The 26,365-nt window shown below is 36.7% G+C and overlaps 1 protein-coding gene and 1 pseudogene across 1 annotated transcript in view; one reads left to right on the forward strand and one right to left on the reverse strand.

The window, feature by feature from the left end:
* The window catches only part of TM9SF2 (transmembrane 9 superfamily member 2), a 62,946-nt gene extending 40,256 nt beyond the window's left edge, over positions 1-22,690 (forward strand). The window contains exons 11-17 of the mRNA XM_038569948.1: positions 1,166-1,285; positions 4,519-4,576; positions 7,807-7,966; positions 9,828-9,979; positions 11,066-11,177; positions 18,249-18,420; positions 22,001-22,690. Of these exons, the coding sequence (XP_038425876.1) occupies positions 1,166-1,285; positions 4,519-4,576; positions 7,807-7,966; positions 9,828-9,979; positions 11,066-11,177; positions 18,249-18,420; positions 22,001-22,068 (842 nt within the window). The 3' untranslated portion in view covers positions 22,069-22,690. The remainder of the gene's footprint in view (positions 1-1,165; positions 1,286-4,518; positions 4,577-7,806; positions 7,967-9,827; positions 9,980-11,065; positions 11,178-18,248; positions 18,421-22,000) is intronic.
* Positions 14,423-15,284, reverse strand: LOC102154526 (annotated as a pseudogene).
* Positions 22,691-26,365: the final 3,675 nt, after the last annotated feature.

Genomic DNA, 26,365 nt, shown 5'->3' on the forward strand with positions numbered 1-26,365 from the left:
CCTCAGTTGGTGCTGAACAGAAGGTGTGGGTGGACATGTGCTTGATGTACACCTCAGGGAAACACTGGGAACTTTCTTGCTACTGGAATTAGAAAGTCACTTGGATTTCTTTCTGAGCAAAGTCATAACTTCCAAATCCCAGCTTAAATCCAGGAATCTCTATAAATATAAGATAGCATGTTTATTCTTATTAGTCAGGTGCATTATTATAAGGAAGAACAAATAAAACCAACCAACTAAATAAAAGTAGAAGCCAGAATTTCTCTGAGTCAGTGACCAAGTCCTTCAGTAATTTGTGTTCCGAAAGCCAATGTGTACTATGAAATCTTTTTTCTCTTATTTTACTCATTGATTAGATTTTGTCTTGTCTTTGAATGTTATAAGGTAATTTTCACCCAGAGGACCCGGTATTATTTTTTTAAAGGAACAAAAGTGGGACTATTTCATGGTGAGAATATCTTTATTCATATTAATTTTTAAAAAGCTGTACTTGATGGGGGCACCTGGGTGGCTCAGTCAAGTAAGTGTCCAACTCCTGCTTTTGAAGCAGGTCATGATCTCAGGGTTATGGAATTGAGCCCCGCATCGACTCTGAGCTCAACATTGAGTCTGCTTGAGATTTTCTCTCTCTTTCCCTTTGCCCCTCCCCCAACTCATGCTCACACTCGCTCTCTCTAAAAAAAATAAATGTTAAAAAAAAAGGGGGGGGGGAATCCCTGGGTGGCGCAGTGGTTTGGCGCCTGCCTTTGGCCTAGGGCGCGATCCTGGAGACCCGGGATCAAATCCCACGTCGGGCTCCCAGTGCATGGAGCCTGCTTCTCCCTCTGCCTATGTCTCTGCCTCTCTCTCTCTCTCTCTCTCTCTGTGACTATCATAAAAGAAAAATAAAAAATTAAAAAAAAAAGAACTCTGCTTGAATCTCAGAAGAGCTGAAAGTCCTTGTGAATACCTAGTCAGCCTTCCCTGATGATAGGAAAGGTGGAGCCTGTTGACATAGTACCTTACAATATTGCTAAGATTTAGTGTGGACCCTATGGTAAGACCGTGTATTCATGAATTTATTTAATTGTATTTAGTTTCTTGTTTAAAAAATGAGGTCGTCTTCTATCATTTCACAAAGGAAATAGTAACCAAATTTATAACTTAAAATTACTTATTTTTTTAGTTTTTGCTTGCCTGGGATTTTTGTCACCTGCCAACAGAGGAGCATTGATGACTTGTGCTGTGGTCCTATGGGTGCTGCTGGGCACTCCTGCAGGCTATGTTGCTGCCAGATTTTATAAGTGTAAGTAAAAGCCACCCTGAATGAGTGTCAGATCAGAAATCTAATCACTGCATATGAGCCTTTGTGGCCAGCAGGTGATTTTCTTGAAACAGTATGTATTATAGGTATATATCTTTATTTAAAAGAAGCTTGTGATGTGGATGACCATCCCTATATTTATTTATTAATAAGTGTTTATACAGTGAGGTAAGCAAATTTAGATGCTGCTTATCCACCATCCCTCTGTTCTTTTACTTTTAAGTTTTGGCATAAGAGGTTTGGCTGAACAACTTAGATTTGCTACATTCATAGAAACATATATAGACTAATAAAGGAAGTAAGCATATTTATATCACTGATTTATTAACTAAAATAAATAATATATATAGTCATACCTTCTCTTGAATAAGAGGTCATGCATGCTAAAGAGCCCTGAAGTAATTTAATTTGCTTTTATAATATAATGAGCTGTAATCTTGTATTCTTGCTATTCTTGAACTTTATTTTAGTTCAGTGAAAAAGTTCAGTGAAAAAAAAAACATCAAGTCCACAGGGTAAGGATGGGATGTGACTAGATGACTTAGCACATTTGCCAGGGGCAGTGAATGCCAGTGTTTGCCAGGGAATCCTGAAGTCTTCTTGAGATGATCTCATAGGTAACCTCAATTTAAATTGACAGGGAGGAGGTTAAAAAAAAAAACCTATGCTCTGAAAACTATAAGATATTAATGAAAGGAATTGAAGGCACAAATGGGAAGATATACCTTGCTCGTGGATTAGAAGAATTAATATCATTGAAATGTCCATACTCCTCAAAGCAGTCTACTTACTGATTCAGTGTGATCTTTACCAAAATACTATAGTATTTTTCACAGAACTAGAACAAATAAACCCAAAGTTTGTATGGAATCCCAAAAGACCCGAATAGCCAAAGCGGTCTGAAGAAAAAACAAAACTGGAGGTATCACAATCCAAGTTTTCAAGATCCACTGCAAAACTGTAGTAATTAAAACAGTGTGGTACTGGCACAAAAACAGACACATATCAATGGAACAGCATAGAAAGCCTAGAAATAAACTCATATGGTCAATTAACCCACGACAAAGAAGGCAAGAGTATACAATGGGGAAAAGAGAGTGTCTTTAAAAAATTGTGCTGGGAAAATGAGACCACTTTCTTAAACCATATACAAATATAAATTCAAAATGGATTAAAGACCTAAATGTGAGACCTGAAACCATTAGACCCCTAGAAGAGAGAAAACGGCAAGTAACCTTTTACATCAGCCTTAGTGGCATATTTATGGACATGTTTCCTCAGGCATGGGAAACAAAAGCAAAAATAAACTTGGAATTACATCAAAATAAATATCATTGTCCTTTTGCACAGTAAAAGACATATTTTATGTGATTTCATTTCTATGTGGAATCTACAAAACAAAAAATACAGAGAACAAATGTGATTTGCTAGAGAGGAGGTGGATGAAAGATGGGCGAAACAGATGAAGGGGATTAAAATGTACAGATTTTCAGTTATAAAATAAGTCATGGAGGTGAAAATTACAGCATAGGAAATGTAGCGTGTTGTATGGTAACAGATGGTGATTATATAATGGTAAACAATGAGAAATGTATAGAATTATGGAATCAATATGTTGTACACCTGAAACTAATACAACACTGTGTTAGTTACACTACAGTAATAAATTCAGGGGGGGAAAGTGCCCACCAAAAAAAAAAAAAAAGAAGATGAGACAGAGCTAAGGAGCTAAGGTTGATGTGAATAAGGTTTGAAGTCAGACATGGTGGTTGGGTTATGTATGCATCCTTAAAGTGAGGTTGGCTAGACTCAACCCCAAGTAGAAGTAGAAGTTAGACTTTGCCAGATACAGTGCTCTTCTGAAAAGGTGAAGTCCTATATGTATGTGTGTCTGTGTTTTACTCTTTGTGGATTTTGTCAGTTTTTTTTTTCCTTTCTTTTCATCCTTTAGTAAAGGACAGGGAATTGAGGGTGTCATGTGTGTTTTAATGATATGATCAGACCCCTGCCTCCCATGCAGCACATTCCCTTTCTCAACTATGCTGGCTTTCTTTCAGTTCCTCTGTCAGGCTGTGTACCTTCACACCTGCCTGAGGACCTTACCCCATGCTGTTCACTGTGCTGGAAGTACCAGCGCATTCTCCCTCCCATCCCAGGCAGAGCCTTCTTTATTTCCTCTCCATCCTCAGTTCTCCCAGCTGCACATTAATCAGGTGGAACATTCAGAGACATGCTGTCGTGTGGCCCCAGTCACAAAATACTTCATTTTACAGAATATTTCTAACGTTTCAATAAGTATATTTGAATTTTGTTTGGAATTGCATTAAACCCAGAATTAACCATTTCACAATAGTCTATCAATAATGCTGTGAATTCAAATCATATACATATCATTTGTCATTTCGTTGTAGGACAAATGGTACTTAAACTTGCTTATAAACTATTACAACTTTTTTTTTTTTTTTTTAAATCAAAGATGTTCTCACATCTCTGCCAGTTTCATCTCCAACTTTTAAACCGGAATAGGAGGAGTGCTTTCATTTTTTACTCTATATACTTAAAAAAATGTTTTTAAGTGGGGAAAAGAAATTAGAGAGGAGCAAAGGAGTTTGAAAAGTTGATAAGCAAATTTATTCTGTGAAGTGGCCGAAACCCTTCCACTCTTCTTTGTCACCTGATCTGACACACTGATCTCCCCACCCCCACCCATATCTCGGACCAGAAACTGTGATGCCAGGGGAATCCTAAAGATTTAGGCCTACTGTGGAAATTTAAATGTGTTGTACTTTAGGTTTGAGGGTTCCTAGTTTTATAACCAATTCTGAAACTGGCTGCAAGATAAAGGAGAATCCCCCCCTTATGCCCTTCCTCTCCCCAGTCCCATGGATTGAAACTGGCCCAGAACTTAAGGGTTTGTTTTATTTTGAAGTAAAAAAAGATTAGAAAAGCAGTGGTTTTGATGACCTTCCTTTGATGGTAGATTTATTATGCTGAAGCAAACATCTTGAGAGCCGGGCTTATTCAGGGAAGTCCTATGATGTGCATCTCTGATCTGGATCACTTGTGTAGGGACTGTCATATCATTTACTGGTGTGATTTTCTAGGAATGGGCCTCTAGTGCTGTCTGAAAATTTGTTTAATGTAGACATATATGGTCATTTGGTTTGCTTTGAAGAAAAGTCTGTGTGTTATCCCACTTTTGTTTTCTTCTACAGCCTTTGGAGGTGAGAAGTGGAAAACAAATGTTTTATTGACATCATTTCTTTGTCCTGGGTAAGTGAACATTTCAATAGTAACTTTCTTACATTATCATATTTTAGCTCCCAAATTTTCAGTCTCTTAAGTCTTGAATCTTCTCTGTCTCTAAACCATGTACCATAGAAAATTAATTTAATTTTTTAAAAAGAGATAAAAATTGAATATTTAATAAACATTTGTGCAGTGATTACCACATGCCATACCTGGAAAAAGTATCTTTGGACATGAGAAATTGTTACATTCCGTTTCTTAAAAGTTTGTTTCTTAGACTTTGTAAGTTGGTCTGGCATGTTGTTGTGTAAGGCTGCATTGAAAGCTTTTGAAGCAATTTTCACCTGAACATGGTTCAGGCAAGCAAATATTTTCAGATAGAAAAATGTTTGATAGAGGGCAGCCCCGGTGGCGCAGCAGTTTAGCGCCTCCTGCAGCCTAGGGTGTGATCCTGGAGACCTGGGATCAAGTCCCACATCAGGCTTCCTGCATGGAGCCTGCTTTTTCCTCTGCCTGTGTCTGCCTCTCTCTCTCTCTGAGTAAATAAATAAATAAATCTTAAAAAAAAAAAAAATGTTTGATAGAAAATTTTGACAGAAATCAAAAGTATTGCAGCTTTTAAGCCACCTAAGTGTCCATTGATAGATAAGTGGGGTAAAGAAGATGTGTGTGTATGAATATATATATATATACACACACATAAATACACAATGGACTATTACTCAGCTATAAAAAAAAAATGAATGAGCTCTTGCCATTTGTGCCAACATGCATGGACCTAGAGAATATTTTGTAAAGTGGTATAAGTTAGTCAGAGAAAGACAAATACCATATGATTTCACTTATATATGAAATCTAAAAGCAAATGAACAAAACAGAAATAGACTCATAAATAACAGAACAAATTGGTGGTTGCCAGAGGGGAGGGGTGGGGAAGCGGATGGGCAAAAAGTCAAGAGAATTAAGAGGTATAAACTTCCAGTTGTAAAATAAATAAGTGACAGAGGTGAAAAGTACAGCATGAGGAACATCCTAAGCTAGTTCTTTTATATCTGTATCAACCCTTTGATTTATCTTCTTCATTCCACCCTTAAAAGTAGGTGTTCACCAGAAGGATAGTGAAGTAATGAGAGAAGGAGAAGGAGGGAAGGAGGGAGAGGAAAAGCACACAAGAATGCACCGAGAACCCAAGGGCGCAGAGAGAATTGGTATTCATCTAGGAAAAGAAGTACCATTTAATGACATGAAATTCATGTAATTTTATGGAAATAAACACCTACATATAGTTATTGCAGTAGACACAACCAAATGGCATTTGATAATACTAAACATTGTTTCCACATTTTAAAAGAATTTAATGGAGAGAGATGCTTCCTTATATTAATAAAAATCTCAATTTAGTTGTGATATAATTTGTATACAGAGAATATCAATAAATTTCAACTATAAAACATGGAGAATTAATACAAGTTTGGCAGTATGTCTAGGAATCAGCTAATATTCCAAGATTATGAATACTACCAATAGCAAATTCCATGTTTTCGTGGTAGTTGTATTTGTTTGGGAAGAGGACTCTATTCACCAGGAGTATTAGCCACAGGAAACCTTCACCATACCTGAAATAACTTGTCAAAACATGCGCCATTCATGTGACAAGTTTACAAAGCTAATTAACTAGTATGAGTTACAAATTGACCATGTTACTTGATGAGAGCACCAAATGTATGAGGGGTTTGGCAGTGTACTGTGGCTCCTAGCACAGAAAACATAGAAATAGACCAGATATTCATAGAAGCATGCTAGGTGTGACATCACAAACCAGAGGAAGTGTTAGAGGATGCTGGTAAATTGTCTATATGAAAGGAGAAACTCTCTTCTTACCAGTCACACACAAATCAGTTCCAGGTGCAATCTAAATATAATGGGCATAACAATTGGAAGAAAATATAGAAGAGTATCATCATGATCCCAGGTTAGGAAAGACTTTTTTTTTTCTTTTTTTTAGATTTTATTTACTTATTCGTGAGAGAGACAGAGGAGGGGCAGAGACCTAGGCAGAGAGAAAAGCAGACTGTATTGCAGGGAGCACGATGCGGGACTCAATCACCAGACTGGAATCACGCCCTGAGCCAAAGGCAGATGCTCAACCGCTGAGCCACCCAGGCGTCCCTAGGAAAGACTTTGTCTTAAATTACACAAAGAGTAAAGGGAAAAATTGATGACTGATCACATTAAAAACTGTGTGTGAGGAATGTAGAAACAATTATAGTATGATTACAGCCATGTTTTTAAAAAGGTACTCATAGGGCAGCCCCAGTGGCGCAGCGGTTTAGCGCCACCTACAGCCCAGCGTGTGATCCTGGAGACCCAGGATCGAGTCCCACATCAGGCTCCCTGCATGGAGCCTGCTTCTCCCTCTGCCTGTGTCTGTTCCTCTCTCTCTCTCTCTCTCTCTCTCTCTCTCTCTCTGTGTCTCATGAAAAATAAATAAAGTCATTAAAAATATATATATATATAAAATTAAAAAGTACTCCTAGAAGAAAGACTAAAGGGAAATTTAGTACACACATTCACTTGTTTGGGTTCATAAATAGCCATAAACTGGGAGAACAAGATATTTAACAAGGAATTATTAAATAACTAGAATATATAAATAACTCACATCTATAACTTTGGGAAAGTTGTACAACCCAAATGAAAAATGAGCAATAGATGTAACCAGCAAGTCACAGAAATAATACCTATAAAGCTAACAAGCACAAGATGTTCAGCAGTAGTCATCAACAGGAAATGCAAATTAAAACAACAGACTTGACAATCCAACGCATGAAGAAATTTGTAAAGAGGGAACTTTCAGGGACTCCTGGGTGGTTCAGTGGTTGAGCGGCTGCCTTCGGCTCAAGGCATGATCCTCGGGTCCAGGATCAGGTCCCATATCAGGCACCCTGCATGGAGCCTATTTCTCTCTCTGCCTTGTCTCTGCCTCTCTGTCTCTCTCATGAATAAATAAATAATATTTTTTTTTAAAGTTAAAAGGAAAAGGGGTAATTTTCATAAATTGCTGGTGGGAGTTTAAGTCAGGCAGAACCAATCTGAAAAGTAATTTGGCAGTTTTAAATTCATACACCCCATAACTCAGCAGTTTTGTTTTCTTTGTATATAACACAGAAATTATGGTATTAATTACATATGATTGATACTATATCATTTGCTTCTGACTCAAGTTTTACCCAAAAGCCTATTGTATTTTTCAGGATTGTGTTTGCTGACTTCTTTATAATGAATCTGATTCTCTGGGGAGAAGGATCTTCAGCAGCGATTCCTTTTGGAACACTGGTTGCCATATTGGCTCTTTGGTTCTGCATATCTGTGCCTTTAACATTTATTGGCGCATACTTCGGTTTTAAGAAGAATGTAAGTCTATAGGTGTAAATTTCAAATAAATTCCAGCTATGGAAGTTAGCATATGCCACCTTAAAAGATAGAAAAGTATCTTTTAAAAATAGATGTCTAAAAGATATATGCTTACCTGTGTGGTCTGGATTTCACAGAAAATGGATGACCTCTTAGTTTGACTGGAGTCATTCTTAAAATAGCATTTTTGGGGTATGGTAGAAAAAAAGTCACAGATGTAAATTTAGATTTTAAAGTTTTGTAAGTAAAATAGGAAATGAAATGCTAATTCAAACTAATGAAAACTTTGACTTTTTAACATTAAAAATAATTGTGTAACTTTTTTTCTAACCTAAAAAGTATGGCATTTTTTCCTTAGCATTAAGTATTTGGTTTGGGAGGGTTTTTTTAGGTTTTAAAAAAATTTTATTTAAATTTAGTTTGCCAACATATAGTATAACACCCATCATCTCATCATGTGCCCTTCTTAATGCCTGTCACCCAATTACCCTATGCCCCCCTCCCAAATTAAGTATTTCTCCATTACTTAACAAAGTAAACTAAGAGTATGGGTTAAGAAGAAAGCTGTAGGAAAAGGGACTATAAAGTGACAGCCATTTTTTTTTAACGTGTAGCTTTGTAATAAATTTTATATGGTTTTCCTGCTAATACTTAATTTTAAGGAAGATTCTCAGCAAAGCTCAGTCCTTCCCTCCCCCAAGTCTTTCTCCACCTCTGCTGCCCTTTTCTGCCCTCAGGATAAGAGGAAAATGAGAATTTATTCTTCACTGTCCTTCCCACTTCACTATCCTTGCTCTTCCTGAAAACATCCGGTCCACAAGGTTAAAAAATATATATAATATATATTATATATAATATATAATGTATTACTGTCATACACTTTGGAAAGGGGACCTAGAATGTCCTGGCAGAGACTGTCAGTGCTTCGCTGTCTCCACTACACCTACCATGCCAGCCTATTCCTAAGATTTTTCAGTTCTTTGGCATTTTGTTTAATTTATTATTTTAAGTGTATGTACTACAAATAGTGACCTGACAAGATTTAAAACTTTTTGAATACATAGATAAATAGGTTTTTGAAACTCTAAAAATATGCCTGTTAAAAATATAAACACTGAAGAACAACATGACAATTCTCTACCTTTACGCATGCATATCTACATGTAAAGTAATTAGTCCATGGAAATAAAATCTCATTGAGAATACCAAGTTTTAAGTTTTTGACGTATCATCACAAAAACTATGGAAGTATGCTTTTGAAAGAAAGTGAATTTCTACATATGTACCTGTTTTACCCCTCAGCTATGTTTTAAGTACTTTAAGTTTCACTTATTTTTATTCTACCAGATCATGTATTGTGAAAGGGAGAATGTTATCAATACCTTATGGTCATAAAACTTCAGATAGCCATTCATTGTTGCCTTTGTGTTCTTAAGTCTTAGTAGAATTGAGATTTTTTTAATAAAGATGGCATTGCCCATCTCCAAATAAAAACCTATTACAATTTCAGAACCAGCTGATTTCTTACAAGTATATAATTAAAAGGGAAAACCTAACTCTACTTTTGTCTTAACTAGTATTTTTAAGTATTGTATTATCTCCTGTGTATTTCTTACTTTATCTAAAGCCATTAGTGGATAACTGCTGGAAACAGTTGTGGCTTGCTGCAACAGACAGACTGAATATTGTACTGATAGAGTCTGGGTCATTCTTTCTAAATACACATTTCAGCTTGATGACTGAAGTAGACTTGTATTGCCAATACAAGCATGAAAGCTGAGAAAAAGGCAAATAGTCTAATATAGAGAAGAATTTTTAAAATAGATTAATTATGAATCCATTCTTTTTTTTTTTATTAAAGGCCATTGAACACCCTGTTCGAACCAATCAGATTCCACGTCAGATTCCCGAGCAGTCCTTCTACACAAAGCCATTGCCTGGTATTATCATGGGAGGGATTTTACCTTTTGGCTGCATCTTTATACAGCTTTTCTTCATTCTGAATAGTATCTGGTAAGCTAAAGGTGAAATCCTCTTATTCTCATTACCATTATATTATATTACCATTATATGTAGTAGCGGCTTGCTTTCTTTGTTTCTCTGGATGACTATCTTATAAACTGTTATCCAATAATCAAAAATATTAAGAGCCAAAAGGTAATTTTATCTTTTACATGTGTGAAAAAGAATAGTGATAACAGTAGCTGTTATTAATTGAGTACTTATTAATTCTCTTAATTCTCTTAATTTTCAGACCTCTGTGAGGTGGATATTATCCTCATTTTAGAGAGAGGTGAAGCATTGGATGTTAAGTAATTTATTTGTGTCACACAGTTACCATGTAACAGAAATTAACCTATCTCTCCAAACCTGTGTTATTAAATAAGTAATCTGTACTGCTTCAGAGAAAAGATACTCTGAGCTTGTTATAGAAGGGATTCGAACTAGCATTGGGAGAAGCATGGAGGTAGATGACCTTCAGAGTTCTTACTAATCCCAGGATTCCTTCATTCTCTTGATTTCTTATTTGCACGGAGAAACTTATAGTGCTAATTTTGAGCCAGTTTATTAGGGTATATATACACTGCAGTATATCATTATTAGTTGATCACATTGGTATGTTAGAATAAGTACCAAGGTTTGCAGTAGCTTAAAGTCAGAACTGAATCTGAGCTTTTTAGCGATTAGAACATATCTTTCCTTCCTGATTTTTATAGCATTTTCACAACTCACTGTTTCTTTCACACATGATAGAAACTATGTACGACATGGAACCCTTTTTTAGTTTGGCTCTGCCTGTCCATTAATTTTTTATTGAAATTATTTGCCTCGCTGGTAGACAATTAGACTAAGCATATTTGAATAAGAGTTTCAGGTTCTATGTGAGTGAAAAGGCAAAATCCAATGACATTGCCATATCCTTTCCTCTCCCTGCCCCACCCGTACTCCATCACTGTCTACACCTATGAGAATTTGTTGTCTTTGATTAGTTGGGGCAAAAAGCAAACATTTCCCAGTTCAGGGAACATGAAAGGATTGTGTCAGTTACTGTGTCAAAGAGAAAATGTTTATAGTTTAATCTTGATGTGTTCATTATAGGTCACACCAGATGTATTACATGTTTGGCTTCCTATTTCTGGTATTTATCATTTTGGTTATTACATGTTCAGAAGCAACTATACTTCTTTGCTATTTCCACCTATGTGCAGAGGTATGTATTAGTAGTGCTCATTTATATTAATTTGTAGACAGTGTTTATAATTTTGGCATAAGCCAACTTTGAATAATACTAATTGAACTAATTTCTATAAATATGTGTTTGTTAAGATAGAAATTGACCTGTAGTCCTAAATCAAATGTAGCTCTCATTAGGAATAGATTAAGATAGTATCTTCAGTTCAGTATATTTATTTAGAGCTTAAATTTAAAATGTTAATTTCCTGAGAATAGCACATTATGCTGAGTTTTCCTTTTTGAGTTTTTAAATGTCTAAATTAAAAATTAGTGTTCTTCATGAAATATAGTTATTTCTAGGCTGGAAATTTAGTAAACATTTTTAAGTGAGAAAATTCATTAAAACATTTCAGTGTTACATTATAATGAATTCTATTCATGGCAAACTGATGGCATTCTTTTTTTTTTAACTGATGGCATTCTTATGTAGAATTAATTTTTAAAGGTCTAGATTGTATTAAATCATTTATTTTATAGTTATTTTCTGTATAGGAGATTGAATCTGTTCAACTTGAGATGCTTTTTTTTTTCCAAAATTAAGGTTAAATTCACATAATTTAAAATTTAACAATTTTAAAGTGAACAATTAGGGGACTTATTACTACATTCATTTACAGTGTGGTACAACTACCACCCTTCCTAATTCCAGAATATTTTCATCACCCTTAAATAAAACCTCATACCCATTAAGTAGTTACTTCGCCTTTCCCGTCTCCCTCCCAAGACCCTGGCAATCACCAGTCTGCTTTCTGTCTACATATTTACCTATTCTGAACATTTCATATAAATGGAATCCTATAACATATGGCCTTTGTGTCTGGCTTCTTTGACTTAGGATGTTTTCAAGATTCAGTACTTTGTTCCTTTTTGTAGCTGAATAATATTCCATTGTATAGATATACCCAATTTGTTTATCCATTCATCTGTTGATGGAAATTAGGCTTGTTTCCATCTTTTGGCTATTGTGAATAGTGCTGCTATGAACATTCAGGTACAAATACTTGTTTTGAGTACCAGTTTATCTTTCTTTTGGGTATATACAAAGGAGTGGAATCGCGGAGTCATGTGGTAATTCTTTAACTTTTTGCAGAACCACCAACCTTTTTCACAATGACTGTACTATTTGCATTCCTGCCAACAATGTACAAGAGTTCTAATTTTTCTACATCCGTGCCTACACTTGCTGTTTTCCTTATTTATTTATCTATTTTTCATGTCAAACTGCTTTATTACATCTTAAATAACAATAGTTTAATATAGTATCTATCTTGCATCCAGCCTCCTTGCCATACATTGACTTTAAAATTAAATACAAACAGTGAAGGGCACATGGTGCAGAGAGCTCTACAAAGGTGTCAATGGAAAGGAAGGAGGGCTCGTGTTTATTTTCTCTGCCAGATCCAGACATACTGCATGTCACAGGACAATTCTGTACAGGATGCTGCAGAAACAGAATGGAGAGAAGCCACCACTGCTGCTGTGGAGTGGGATTGGGTACAGGGAGGTGGCCCATGGCTCTGCCATCCAAACACTGCTGCCGGACACACTGGCCTCCAGTGGGACCAGGGAGGTCTGTGTGTTAGAGAATGATCTGCCTCAGATGCAAAAGGCTGGCAAAGACAGGCCATGATGAATTTATAGAGGAAGGCCAGGGTCTCCATCCCCTGCCCCCACCACCACCCCCACCCATTAATCCAACAATTTTCATTTGGAGCAAGACTCTTTTTTTTTTTTTTTTTTTTTAAAGAAAGAAACAGTAACTAATCCCGCTGCCCAAGCATGTAGCGCTTCTGGCTGCACTGCTTCCCAACACTTGTGCACAGAATAGCAGCAGTGAGTGGACAGAGCCACAGTGGGTACAACTGTAAAGAGGTTATTTCTTAAAAGAAAAAGAACATCTAAGGATTGAGTCCTATATGTGCTTTTGAGTATTTCTACAGCATGCGATTCTAAGAGTAAACCCACCCAATATGGCAAACGATGAAATTTTTTTTAATTTAACTTAGAAAGTTTGAGGTCATTATTTTCAAAACATTGATTTGTACATGGTTTCATACACAAATAATTGACTGACTATCCAAGCACAGGACAGGCGCCTCTCTGGAAAACAGGTTCCTGATGGGGCAGCGGGCAGGGCGCAGGATAGTGTTAGGCTATTATTACGAACTTCCCTCTGACTTCACAAGGAAACCCAAGGCGAGATTAAGAACTGAACTGAGAAGGCAGGGAGGACAGGTCAGGGAGCAGACGGTGCCTAATCTGAGTTTACTATTCATCATGCATTCAAGACCAGCCATAGCATGTGCTTGGTTCCTTTCCTTATTAGCATCTTCCTTTCTATGCTATGTTTATGCCTAACAATTATGTGACATGAGACAAAAAAAAGAGACTCAATTTATATCATTAACAATTTCAGAGAGGCTGTACCAGACCCTCTTCCTCTGTGTAACTACTGAATGAAAGGAATAGGTTTTAAAAAGGAAATATGGGGCAGCCTGGGTGGCTCAGCGGTTTAGCGCCGCCTTCAGCCCAAGGCCTGATCCTGGAGACCCGGGATCAAGTCCCACATCGGGCTCCCTGCATGGGGCCTGCTTCTCCCTGTGCCTATGTCTCTGCCTCTCTCACTCTCTCTCTCTATCTCTCATGAATAAATAAATAAAATCTTAAAAAAATAATAATAAAAAGGAAATATGGGATCCCTGGTGGCTCAGTGGTTTGGCACCTGCCTTTGGCCCAGGGTGTGTTCCTGGAGTCCCGGGATTAAGCAAAATCCTGTTACAGACACAACCTGAAATTTAGAACCTATTACAAGATAAAATCCTCAACTTGTTTGGCATGAACAGCACAAAATAGGGTCACTGACCTAAAATTCAAATGAACTAGTAAAAAAAAAGTGTGTGTCTGCCTCACAATTACACTCAAGTTTATCTGCTGGTTAGCACATTTATTACAGTATTTCCTTTTAAATTCATCCAAGACAAAAAAAAAAAAAAAGGACACAAAGACAATGGTCCCGGGAGGAATGGACAATTTGAGTTTACAGCACAAAGGTTCTTCCCTCCTTGGGAATTGTGCTCTTGATTTTAGCAATAAGTGAAGGAAAAGGTCTTGCCCTTTTAAAGTTCTGAGGGGGTGCAGGGCATCCATGTTAGTAGGGCTGGATTGGAAATGCTGTCACTGTAACGCTTCAAGGTTGGAATGATCTTCCAGTCGCCACAGCGTCTACTTGCTGTCAGTGTTAGTTCCAGATCTTGAGGAAGCTATCCCAGGACCGTGTCGCCGCAGCCATCCCATCGTCAGTCACCCCCAGGCAGCTGACACGGTTGTCATTCCCAGCCAAGACACCTGCTCTGTCGGCCTTGAGTGCGTCCCACACATTGCAGTTGAAGTCATCGTACCCTGTGAGGAGGAGGCACCCGCTCTTGGAGAAAGACACCGAGGTGATCCCACAGATGATGTTGTCATGGGAATAAGTCATGACCTCCTGCTGTGCACGAAGGTTGAACAGCCTACAGGTGGCATCATCCAAGCCAGTGCAAATGCATTGCCGTTTGGAAAGAAACAGATGGCATTGATGTCGGACTCGTGGCCGGTGAAAGTTTGCCGGCACATCCCTTCTTGCACATCCCAGAATTTGGCTGATGCATCACAAGCACCAGAGACAAACAGTCTGGTGTTGGGAGCGAGAGAAGGGCTCATAACATCCCCAGCGTGTCCAGTGAATGTGGTTGTCTGCTGGCTGGTCTCAATGTCCCACAGAGCACAAGTGGTGTCCCTAGAGCTGGTGATGATCTGATTGTCATCCAGGAAGCGGCAGCAGGACAGATAACCTGTATGTCTGCCAGTTCACGGCTCACACGTACATTCCCTTCACGAGTTTTCAGATTGTAAATGGAGCAAATGTTATCCAGGCCACCACAGGCCACATAGTTCCCAGAAGGGGCATATGCACAGGTCATGACCCATGAGGAACGCAGAGGGTTGGCATGGACCTAGTTTGTAGCGTAGCTATCCCAGATGATCAGTTTGTTATCCTGTGAGGCACTGACCAGAAGCCTGGAATCTGTGCCCCAATGCATGGCATAAGTTTTGGCCAAATGCCCTCAGCGTTCTCCTGGTGTGTGCATCTGGATTCTTCCTACTGGGTCGATGTTGTTTGTGATCTGAGAGACAGTTACATCTGCACATGCCTTTCTAACATCCCTAATTTGGTTTTTAAGCTGCTTGGCCTCCTGCCATAACTAGTCAAGTTCACTCATCTTCAGGTCCTAGTGCTCTTCAATGCCAACTCAAGGAATCTGAGATCTTAATTCAGAAGTGCTTCTGGTCTGGTCTCCAATGCATGGAAAATTGTCATCCCAACTCAGAAACTTCCATAGAGGAATTGAGCAGATATAGCTGATACCACTTCCGTGTGCTGTATAATTTAAAGGACTTGAGACGTGTCTCAGACACCTCAAAGAAGCATACGGGGAGGGAGTATCCCCCAAGTCCAAGCGCGGCCACCACCCGGGCAGAAGGGTCAGCCTGTTTTCCTTTTTAAAACAAAACTATAGCAATCTCCTAGTAGGTGTGAGGTGGTATCTCACTGTTTTGATTTTCATTTCCCAGTGACTAATGATGGTGAGCATCTTTTCTTGTGCTATTGACCATCTGTGTAATCTTGTTTGGAGAAATGTCTATTCAAATCTTTTGCCCATTTATGAACTGGGTGGTTTATCTTTTTTTTTTTTTTTTTTTTTTTTGAGCTGTAAGAGTTCTATATATATTCCAAATACTAAAATACTAAATACTAGATCTTTATCAAATAAATGAGAGAAGACATTTGCAGATATTTTCTCTCATTCTTTAGTTGTCTTTTTACTTAATAATGGCCTTTATGCAAAAGTTTTTGATTTTGATAAAGTCTGACTTCTCTATTTTTTCTTTTGTTGCCATATCTAAGAATTCATTGCCAAATCTAAGGTAATGAAAATTTACCTCTATGTTTTTTTCTGAGTACATAGTTTTAGCTTATATATTTGAGTCATTGATCCATTTGAGTTAATTTTTAGTTGTGATAATTAGGAATCTACCTTCATTCCTTTGCATGTGGATATCCAGTTTTTCCAGTACCATTTGTAAAAGAGACTATTAGTCTTTTTCCATTGGGTGGTTTTGTAACCATGTGGAAAATCCATGGGTCATAGATGTATGAATTTATATCTGGATTCTTAAGCAATTCTATTCTGGTAGTGTATATGCTATCCTTATGCCAGTACCACACTGTTTTGATTACCATAGCTTTTTTTTTTTTTTAAGATTTATTTATTTATTCATGAGAGAGAGAGAGAGAGAAAGAGGCAGAGACACAGGAGGAGGGAGAAGCAGGCTCCATGCTGGGAGTCTGACGTGGGACTCGATCCCGGGACTCCAGGATCGCGCCCTGGGCCAAAGGCAGGCGCTAAACCGCTGAGCCACCCAGGGATCCCCTGAATACCATAGTTTTGTAGTAAATTCTGGAATTGGGGAGAGTAAACCCTCCAACTTTGTTGTCCTTTTGTGAAGATTATTTTGGCTATTCAGGACCCTTTAAAATTTCATGTGAATTTGGGATCAGCTTTTCCTTTTTTTGCAAAAAAAATTGGAAATTTGATAGGAATAGCATTGAATTTTAGGAGAGTATTGCCATCTTAACAGTATTAAGTCTTCCAACCATGACATGGGTGTCTTTCCATTTGTTTCAGTTGTCTTTTAAAAAAAAAAAAAAAAACAAAAAAAAAAACCAATGTTTTGTAGTTTTCGGTATGTAAATCTTTCACGTCCTTGGTTGAATTTGTTCCTAGGTATTTGATTTTTTGGGATGCTGTTGTAAATGGGATTTTTTTTTAAGATTATTTATTCATGAGAGATAGAGGCAGAGACATAGGCAGAGAGAGAAGCAGGCTCCTCGCAGGGAGCCCATTGTGGGACTTGATCTTGTATCCCAGGATCACACCTTGAGCTGAAGGCAGGTGCTCAACCGCTGAGCCACCCAGGCGTCCCTAAATGGAATTCTTTTTTAAATTTTCTTTTCAGATTGTTCATTGGTAGTATATAACAACACAGCTGATTTTCATTCCAATCATGTATCCTGCAACTTTGCTGAATTTATTAATTTGCTATAGTAGTTTCTATGTGTGGATTCCTTAAGATTTTCTCATTTATGCTGGTATGCTTTGTAAACATATTTGTTTTTTTCACATATTTTAAGGGGTAGAAAAGAATGAAGTATTTTTTTTAAGATCTCCTGTTAAATCTATAAGCTACTTTATATAAAAGTAAGAACTGTTTTAAAAATCAACCTTGTTTAAATTTTGTTAGTAGTAACTGAAAATAGATTTCATCAGGCCTTGATAGGATAATCTTTCTAACATAAAGTTGACCAGACTATATGATAAGTAATATTAATTTTAAACTACATAAGTAAGCTCTTATGCATTGCTTTTCTTTGGGCAGAGTACATTTTATTTTATTTTTTTTAATATTTTAGTTTTTTATTTGTTCATGAGAGACAGAGAGAGGTAGAGGCAGAGACATAGGCACAGGGAGGCATAGCTCCCCGTAAGGAAGTATCCCGGGAAGAGTACATCTTAAAGTACAGTCTAGGGGCACCTGATGGCTCAGAGGTTGAGTGTCTGCTTTGAGCTCATGGCAAGATCCTAGGGTCCTGGGATTGAGTCCCACATTGGGCTCCCCACAGGGAGCCTGCTTCTCCCTCTGCCTGTGTCTCTGCCATTCTCTCTGTGTCTGTCATGATTCAATGAATAAAATCTTAAAAAAAAAAATACAGTCTAATTCTTCATTATTTGTAAACCATTTAAGATTTTGCCACAGGTGTTTAGCCAGTCTTTAAGTAGCTCCCCTAAAAGTAGAGGATAGTTCTTAGCATCTTTAGTGAGGAGGGAAATGGGCAAGGTTCAGTAAGGGAAAGAGATTGGAAATGATAGTAAAAATTAGATTTGGAGGCTATTATATGTTATCTATTAATTGAAAAGTAATTCTTATTCCTTTTTTCTTTTTACTCTAGGATTATCATTGGCAGTGGCGTTCATTCCTTACCAGTGGCTTTACTGCAGTTTATTTCTTAATATATGCAATACACTACTTCTTTTCAAAACTGCAAATCACAGGAACAGCAAGTACAATTCTGTACTTTGGCTATACCATGATAATGGTTTTGATCTTCTTTCTTTTTACAGGTAAGAATTAAAATGATTAGTTTTAGTTAATAAGTTTGTTGGCAAATTATTTATAAATATTTTCCTTTTATAAAATCCATGATGGTTTCTACTACTACGCACTGCTGTATTTAGTCCTCAGTGCAGCTAAGCATTGTTTGATCTGCCCTGCTGTGAGGTGGATGTCAGTAAACCAAAAGTGAGGGAACCAAACCTAATGGAAGAAATCTAGACAGACACCATCATTGTCCTACCATCCCGGGGTACCTGGACCCACACCTGCCCAAAGTTTTCCCCTGTAACCTCTTAATGGTATATAGTCTTTTGCAAGCTCATTTCAGAAGTAGGGTAAAAAGTTTAAATATGAGTAGAAGTTGAGGGGGTGAAGTCAAGATGAGCTTGAGAAAAATGTCATCAAGAGAACACCATCATAGAACACTCCTTATTCTAGAAGTTTTAAACTATAAGTTTATATCTCCACTTGAAAATCCAAGTACCTAAATGGGAAGTATTGGTACTTAGGTTATTTATGTGTGTCTTACCTGTTCACTAGATAAAAGTTTTCTGCATCTTAGAGCCCTTAGAGTAATTACTTGGTAAACATTTATGGAATAATCAAACTTAAAAAAAGAAAATTGTAGGACCTTTCTTTTTCACAAAAAAAATGTGCATCTAAAATTTGTATTTAAATAGTGTTGCATGTTCTTTGAGGAAGTATAGAATCTGAAAAGGAAAAGGGAATTTAAAAAAAATTAGAACTGTTCTATTTTTTAGTCATTTGTTAATATTTAAGAGAATTTGGTAGAGTTTAAAGTTTCCTTATAGGAAACTTTAACTGTATCAGCATAGAATGAGCTTTAAGCTCTTCTGTTGATTCTGTATTTCTAGGTCATTGGTCAGACAGTGGGGTAGGTGTATGTGTGGGAGGTGTTTATCTTGATGCCATGTGATCAATAAGATAGGTCCACAGCTATAAATCTTAATAAATAGTCTGTAAAACAGAGGTAGCCTATGAGACAATGAATTACTGCTTTTATGCATCTGTATCTGTGTGTTCCTAAGGGCATATATAGAATAATTTATTCCTGTTTACACACAAAAAAGTAGTGATCTTAGTGAATGTCTCTTGGTTTTCCAGGCATGTGATATAATAAGAGTTTAACCATCACCTAAATCTTTATTGTTCTGGTTTTTAGTGTCACATTTTATTTATTCAGAGTAAACCTTTGTAATCTAAATTTGGGAGCCACCTCAAATTGAATCATCCAGTTTAACCAATAGCTTTTGGTATATGTCACTTTATGGGAAAGATTCTCTAAAGGGGAGTGGTGAGCCCATTCAGTGTCTTACATGTTTCCAAAGTGGGATACATCTGTATTTTACTTCAGTGCTCCTAACTAACACCATGTCATTGAAGTCAGTGTTTTACAAAACAAAACAATTATTCTGTCACATGAGAAAAGATGCCACTATCCATGTGTATGTTATATTTATCCCATATTAAGAACAAAGTGAAATAGTAAGAGTATTTTGTTAAGAATAAAACCTTAGGGTTACCAAATACGGTGATAAATGTATTTTCTCATCTTAAAATATTATCTTGAAGTTCTTGCTAAGCATAAGGTTGTTTAAATACATTTATGTTTTCACCATTACTTTTCTAAAATTAGCCCCAGCCTCTACACAGACCTTAATAATGATCTTTTGAATATCCAAAAGATGTATTTTTATTTCCTTTAAAACACACAGTGACTGACAAATTGCAGGGACTCATACGATGTATGAATGAGTACAGTAATATTTATAACATCCCCTAATAATGTCCCACATATAGTCTCTTGACTTAGAAAATCGACTTAGAAAATCTCCTTTAATACTTTTTCTTTGTATTACATTTAAGACAATGACGAAAACTTTGGAACTTTTTTTTATTTAAATTCAGTTAAGTAATATATAATGTATTATTGGTTTCAGAAATAGAGTTCAGTGATTCATCAGTCTTGTATAACACCCAGTGCTCATTACATTACATGCCTCCTTAGGGCCCATCACCCAGTTACCCTATCCCCATATCCCCTCTTCCCTCCAGAGACCCTCAGTTTGTTTCCCGTAGTTAAAAGTCTCCTACGGCTTGTCTCCCTCTCTGGTTTCATCTTGTTTTATTTTTTTATTATTTTTTAAAGATTTTATTTATTTATTCATGAGAGACACAGAGAGAGAGAGAGAGGCAGAGACACAGACAGAGGGAGAAGCAGCCTTCATGCAGGAAACCCGATGTGGGACTCAATCCCAGGACTCTGGGATCATGCCCTGAGCCAAAGGCAGATGCTCAACTGCTGAGCCACCCAGGCGTCCCTAGATCCTCTGTTTTGTTTCTTAAATCCCACATTACGAGTGAAACATATGATAATTGTCCTTCTGTGATTATTTCACTTAGCATAATACCCTCTACTTCCATCCATGTCATTGCAAATGGCAAGATATCCCTTTTTTGACAGCTTAGTAATATTCCATTGTGCATATATGCCACTTCTTTATCCATTCATCTGTCGATGGATATAAAGCTTACACAAAGATATGTGCATCCCCTTCTGTGTTCATCAGCACTTACATTTATTTTCTCGGGGTAATTCTGGAATTTTTTCAGTTTTTAAAAATATATTAGGCAGTTAACAATTTAGTAAATAATCTTTTGCAAAACAATGTCTCTGAATTTGTTTAGTAAATCTAAGCATGGTAAGGTTTAAAAGAGCACCATACTTGAAGTCAGAAAAAGTGAATTTGCATTCTAATTCAGCTATGTGGCCATTAGACAGTTTCTTAACTGAGTCTTATTTTTGTCACCTGTCTAGCATTCAAATTTTCTGGAACCTAGACTGATGAAGGAGATACTTGAAAACCAAAGCATTTATTTTTCATGAATCATCTCATTTACTTTACATAGGACAGATAAAATTATCTCTGTTTTAATAATAAATGGGTTTGGAGATTTCATTTGACTAGTCTGAAGAATAATTCAGTCATGACAGAACTGCTCTGTCCTCCAACACCACACCACCTCTCATATTCAGTGGGGATGCACTTTGTTGTGATCCTAATTAGATCATTTTTAACACTGTAAAAACTTTGAGTTTAGTTTTATTGTATTTCTTTAGAAATTGATAATTCCCAATAACTATACTTAGGAAATAGCCCCCATTTAAGTCTATGAATCTGATATTCTGTTTAAGGTATTTATATCATACCTTGAATTAATTTTAATAGTGGTTTTCCATTTTGTGATATATTATTATTAAATAGGAAAAGGAAATTGATATCCTATTTATCTTTTCATTTTAGTTTTTTTGCAAGTAATAAGGAAAAGAATATTCTTAGGTAATCTTAGAGTATAAAAAGTTCTATCAAATCTGTAAAAAATTTGATTTAAGGTAGTTGTGTAATTTTCAAAAAACTTATAGATCTATGGTATATTCCTGGTAAGTAATAGTTTATAGTTTTGTGGCTATTACTAAAGGAACCAATCATTTTAAATCTGTGTTTTTGTGTAAATTATGAAATTTCCTTTGGAAAAGTATTTATTTATTTTTTTATTTTTTTATAGGAACAATTGGCTTCTTTGCATGCTTTTGGTTTGTTACCAAAATATACAGTGTGGTGAAGGTTGACTGAAGAAGCCAGTGTGTCCAGTTAAAACAGAAATAAATTAAATTCTTCATCAACAAAGAGCTGTTTTTGTGACTACCTTGAGTTTTATCAGACTTATTGGCCTAAGTAATCCTTGAGAAGCAACATAATTCTAAGTACACCTCTTCCCATACACCTGTCTCCACAAAATGTGTTTTCAACACTAAAACATTTGTATCGTGATTTGATTAAGTATATATTCAGTTCTCGTTGAAGAGCAAATTTAAATATTATGTGCATTTGTAAATACAATAGCTATAAAAGTTTCAATACTGCTAATGGCAGAATAGAGGAGGCCATATGAAACAGTGCTGATGAAATGCAGGACAGTTCATTGTAAATAGGATTTTCTAGGCTCGGTAGGTGGAAAGAATTATTTTTCTTTGAAGGAAATAACTTTTTATCATGGTAATTTTGAAGGATGATTCATATGATGTGTTTATTGGGGGGCTGTGGCTTTTAAGAAAATCTTGTATTGGTTGTAACTGTTCATATCTTCTTCTCTGTGTTGACTTCATTATTCCCATGGTACTGGCCTTTTAAACTATGTGCCTCTGAGTCTTTCAATTTATAAATTTGTTATCTTAATAAATATTGTAAAAACGTCTTCATTGCATCATTACCTAATGTATATTCAAGGAAAATCTATAAAAGAAATCTATGTACCAATGGTATTTTAAAATGGTTTATACTGTTTTATGAGATTTTACTGAGTTTTGTTAATGTAACACTTTCTTGGTTATCTAAATGAAATTCCAGTCTCTTGGGCTTTGTGACAAATCTGAGAGATTTTCACTATTAGTAATTATAGTCATGTACATCTAGCCAGATAAATAATGTATGTCTAGTAGTTAATATGGGCCTCACTACATTGTCATTAAGGATTTTATATTTTTGACCTGTTTTTCAAAATACGGTATTTAAAAATTTTTTTTAATAAAAGTCCCAATCATTTTATTTTTTTACTATTTTTGGTTTTAGAGCATGAGCTGTGGTGGGGGAGGGGCAGAAGGAGAGGGGGAGAGAGAGAATCTTAAGCAGGCTTCAGATTCAGCCTGCAGGCCCAAAGCAGAGCCTACAGGCTCAGTCTCATAACTCTGAGATCATAATATAGGCTGAAATCAAGATTTGGATGCCCAACTGACAGAGTCATCCAGGCGCCCCATTTTTTATTTTTTTAAGTCAGTATTTGTTTATATACTAGCAATGACTAGCAGATCTAGTCTTTATATTCATTTGGAGTTCAGTTTTATTTCTTAAGAGTTAGGAAATAACTGTTTCTAGGGTGCCTAGATTGCTGAGTTAAGCATCTACCTTCAGCTCAGATCATGGTCCCAGAGTCCTGGGATCAAGCCCCACGTTGGACTCCCTGCTCAGCAGGGAGTCTGCTTCTCCCTCCCTCCCACTCACGCTCGCTCTCTCAAATAAAATCTTTAAAGGAAAAAGAACTATTTCACATTCATCTAATTGAAATCCATTTATGTGGAAATAGAAATTTGAGATGATTACAGAAACATTAGTTTGCTTATATCTATAAGGATATTCATCTTGTATTTTAGGGGCTCGATGCTTGCTGCTTATGAGAGAACAAATCATATAGTAACATTGCTGGGCTCTTACTCAGTTTTATGTTGATACTCTTTTTTTTTTTAAAGATTTATTTATTTATGATAGACATAGAGAGAGAGGCAGAGACACAGGAGGAGGGAGAAGCAGGCTCCATGCCAGGAGCCCGATGTGGGACCCAATTCCAGGACTCCAGGATTGCGCCCTGGGCCAAAGGCAGGCGCCACCCAGGGATCCCCCGATACTCTTTTTTAAAAAAACGAACCTGTTGGTTTTGAAGGAGCTCTAGTTATTTTTAACTTCTCACATGGAGATTTTAGAGAAGTTCCTTTTAAATTTATTTTCTGGGGCAGCCCCAGTGGCTCAGCAGTTTAGCGCCACCTTCGGTCCAGGGTGTGATCCTGGAGACCTGGGATCAAGTCCCACGTCGGGCTCCCTACATGGAGCCTGCTTCTCCCTCTGCCTGTGTCTCTGCCTCTCTCTCTCTGTGTGTCTCTCATGAATAAATAAAATATTTTTAAAAAATAAAAAATAAAAATAAATTTATTTTCTGCATCTCTTAAAGTATAGTTTTTATGTATAATACTGTTAAAGTACGGTTGAGATAAGCTAGTTGACTAAACAAAAGATTTTATTAAAAAAAAACTGGATTCAGAATGAGGCTAGTTTTGCTGATCAAAGTTAAGCTTAAATTTTATTGTTCCTTCCATGAACAATTAGCTTAGTGACTCAGTCAACTTACTGTTTTGATATAATTTTTTTAATATAAAACTTTAATTTTTCTCTATACTTCACAGTAAGCACATTTTACACAAATGATGAGGCAATTGGAAAAATAAAATGTCAAAGGAAAAGACTTAGTAGAGAGGAGAGATGAGAGATGAGGAAGGAGACAGCAAAGAGGAAAGCAAGCAAGACAAGTGGTGAGGAGGGCCTTGGAGAACACACCTCTTTGTGGCTTTGACGTCAGCTCCATGGTTCTAGCTCACTTGCCTCGGTTGCCATGGACACAGGGCAGTCACATGATTGGAGTCAGTTTGCTTTTTCTCCTCCCTTCAGAATTTACCTTTATGTGTTTTTCTCAATGCCCCAACTCTTGGCTAATTTGATAATCTGAAGCAATGACAGTATTTAAAGTAGTCTTAGTAACGCTATTTAACATTTGAAGTTTGGGTTTTATGGCGTATGAACAGTGCTTCAAGTGAGAGGAGTGCTTCTAAAGGGTGCCTTGTTTAGGTCACGGAGCACTTAGGGGAAGTGGCTGAGGGTAGACCTTTCTGCATTCATCATACCATACAAGGTACAAAGCTGGTGCATTGTGCAGCCTTGGAAGTTGCTGTATTGTCAGATGGGCATCTGGTGCCTTTGTCCTATGTGATGGGTGACTTGAAAATTAACCAGTACTTAAATCAATGCTATCAGGCCCTCATATTTTTACATATACCAGCTAAGATTAAGTAATGCCACGAGTCACAAAAGACTTTTAAAATTTAAAGCATTACAGGTCCTAAAGATTTTTTTTAAATGATTGATTATAGAAGGCTTTATAAAGGCCTGCTTTGAGTTTTTAATGAACAGGATAATGACCTCTTAACAGAATGTATTCCTTACCTTCTGCCTATGGATAGCAGGACATTTGAGTGTTTCATTAATATGTAAATTTATGTCATTAAAATTAAAATATTTTTCCATTTTTGTATTTTTCTCCTGTAGCCTGGATAGTGGCCATAACATCTCTGCCTGCAATGAAATCTATATGTAGAACATTTTTTGTTTGCTTTCTCAGAAATTTTTACTTTGTCAAACTTGTTTCCTTCTACTAATTTGTTCTCTCCTTAACTGAAATTTGAAGTCTAAACACTAAAAATCATTGTTACTGCACATTTCTCTAGGTTTTGAAATATGTTGTATTTTTTTGGCCTGCCCATTTAAACTTTCTATCTTCGTTCTCATATTTGATTATCTTCTGTTCTCTTTCATTCTTTGGCCCACTGATATAGTTGATAGTTTCATCAGTAATGAATTATTTTATAAAGAAGAAAACATTGGCTTCTAAAAGTCCTATTTATTATTTCCTTTGGATAATTTTAGCAAAAAGCAGTCTAGGCCACATGAATGGTCTTGACTTTGATATATAAATAGTACTATAATAGGCCATAGATCATTAATTTCTCTGAAAAGAATTAAAAATATAACATTTAACTCAAAAATGATTGAAGGATTAGTGTTTACTTTTAAAAGCTGGTTCTCACTGAATCTTTATAATCAAGGAATGTATATATAGAATTCAAATCTGATTTTCTTCCTCAATATAAGCCAAATGTTTTTATTAACATTATTATCAAAGAAAATAATAGGCCAGTGAGTCGAAGTGAATCAGGCTCTCTTCTCTGGCTAATGCTACAGCTAGACAAGTTGCGTTGCAGCCTGCTGACTGGCACTGTTTCAGGTACAGGAGCAAACTAAGGTGGTAGGGCTAGGGTTGACCACAGGAGAGTTGCTGCCTGCAACTCAGTTGTGTCCTGCTTTGGCAGTGCTAGGATGGAAGGAGCTGTGGACTCAGAAGAACCCATCCTGTGAGACGCTGCTGAACCACGGCCCTACCACAGAGTATCCTCAGTGGCCACCATCACCAGGAGTCAAAGACACCTTACATATTCTTACTCCTCTGCTCTGGATTATTTGACCTTGAAGAACTTTGCCAACCCCTTGAGGA

The sequence above is a fragment of the Canis lupus genome, chromosome 22, assembly GCF_011100685.1.
Source record: "Canis lupus familiaris isolate Mischka breed German Shepherd chromosome 22, alternate assembly UU_Cfam_GSD_1.0, whole genome shotgun sequence".
NCBI classification, from domain to species: domain Eukaryota; kingdom Metazoa; phylum Chordata; class Mammalia; order Carnivora; family Canidae; genus Canis; species Canis lupus.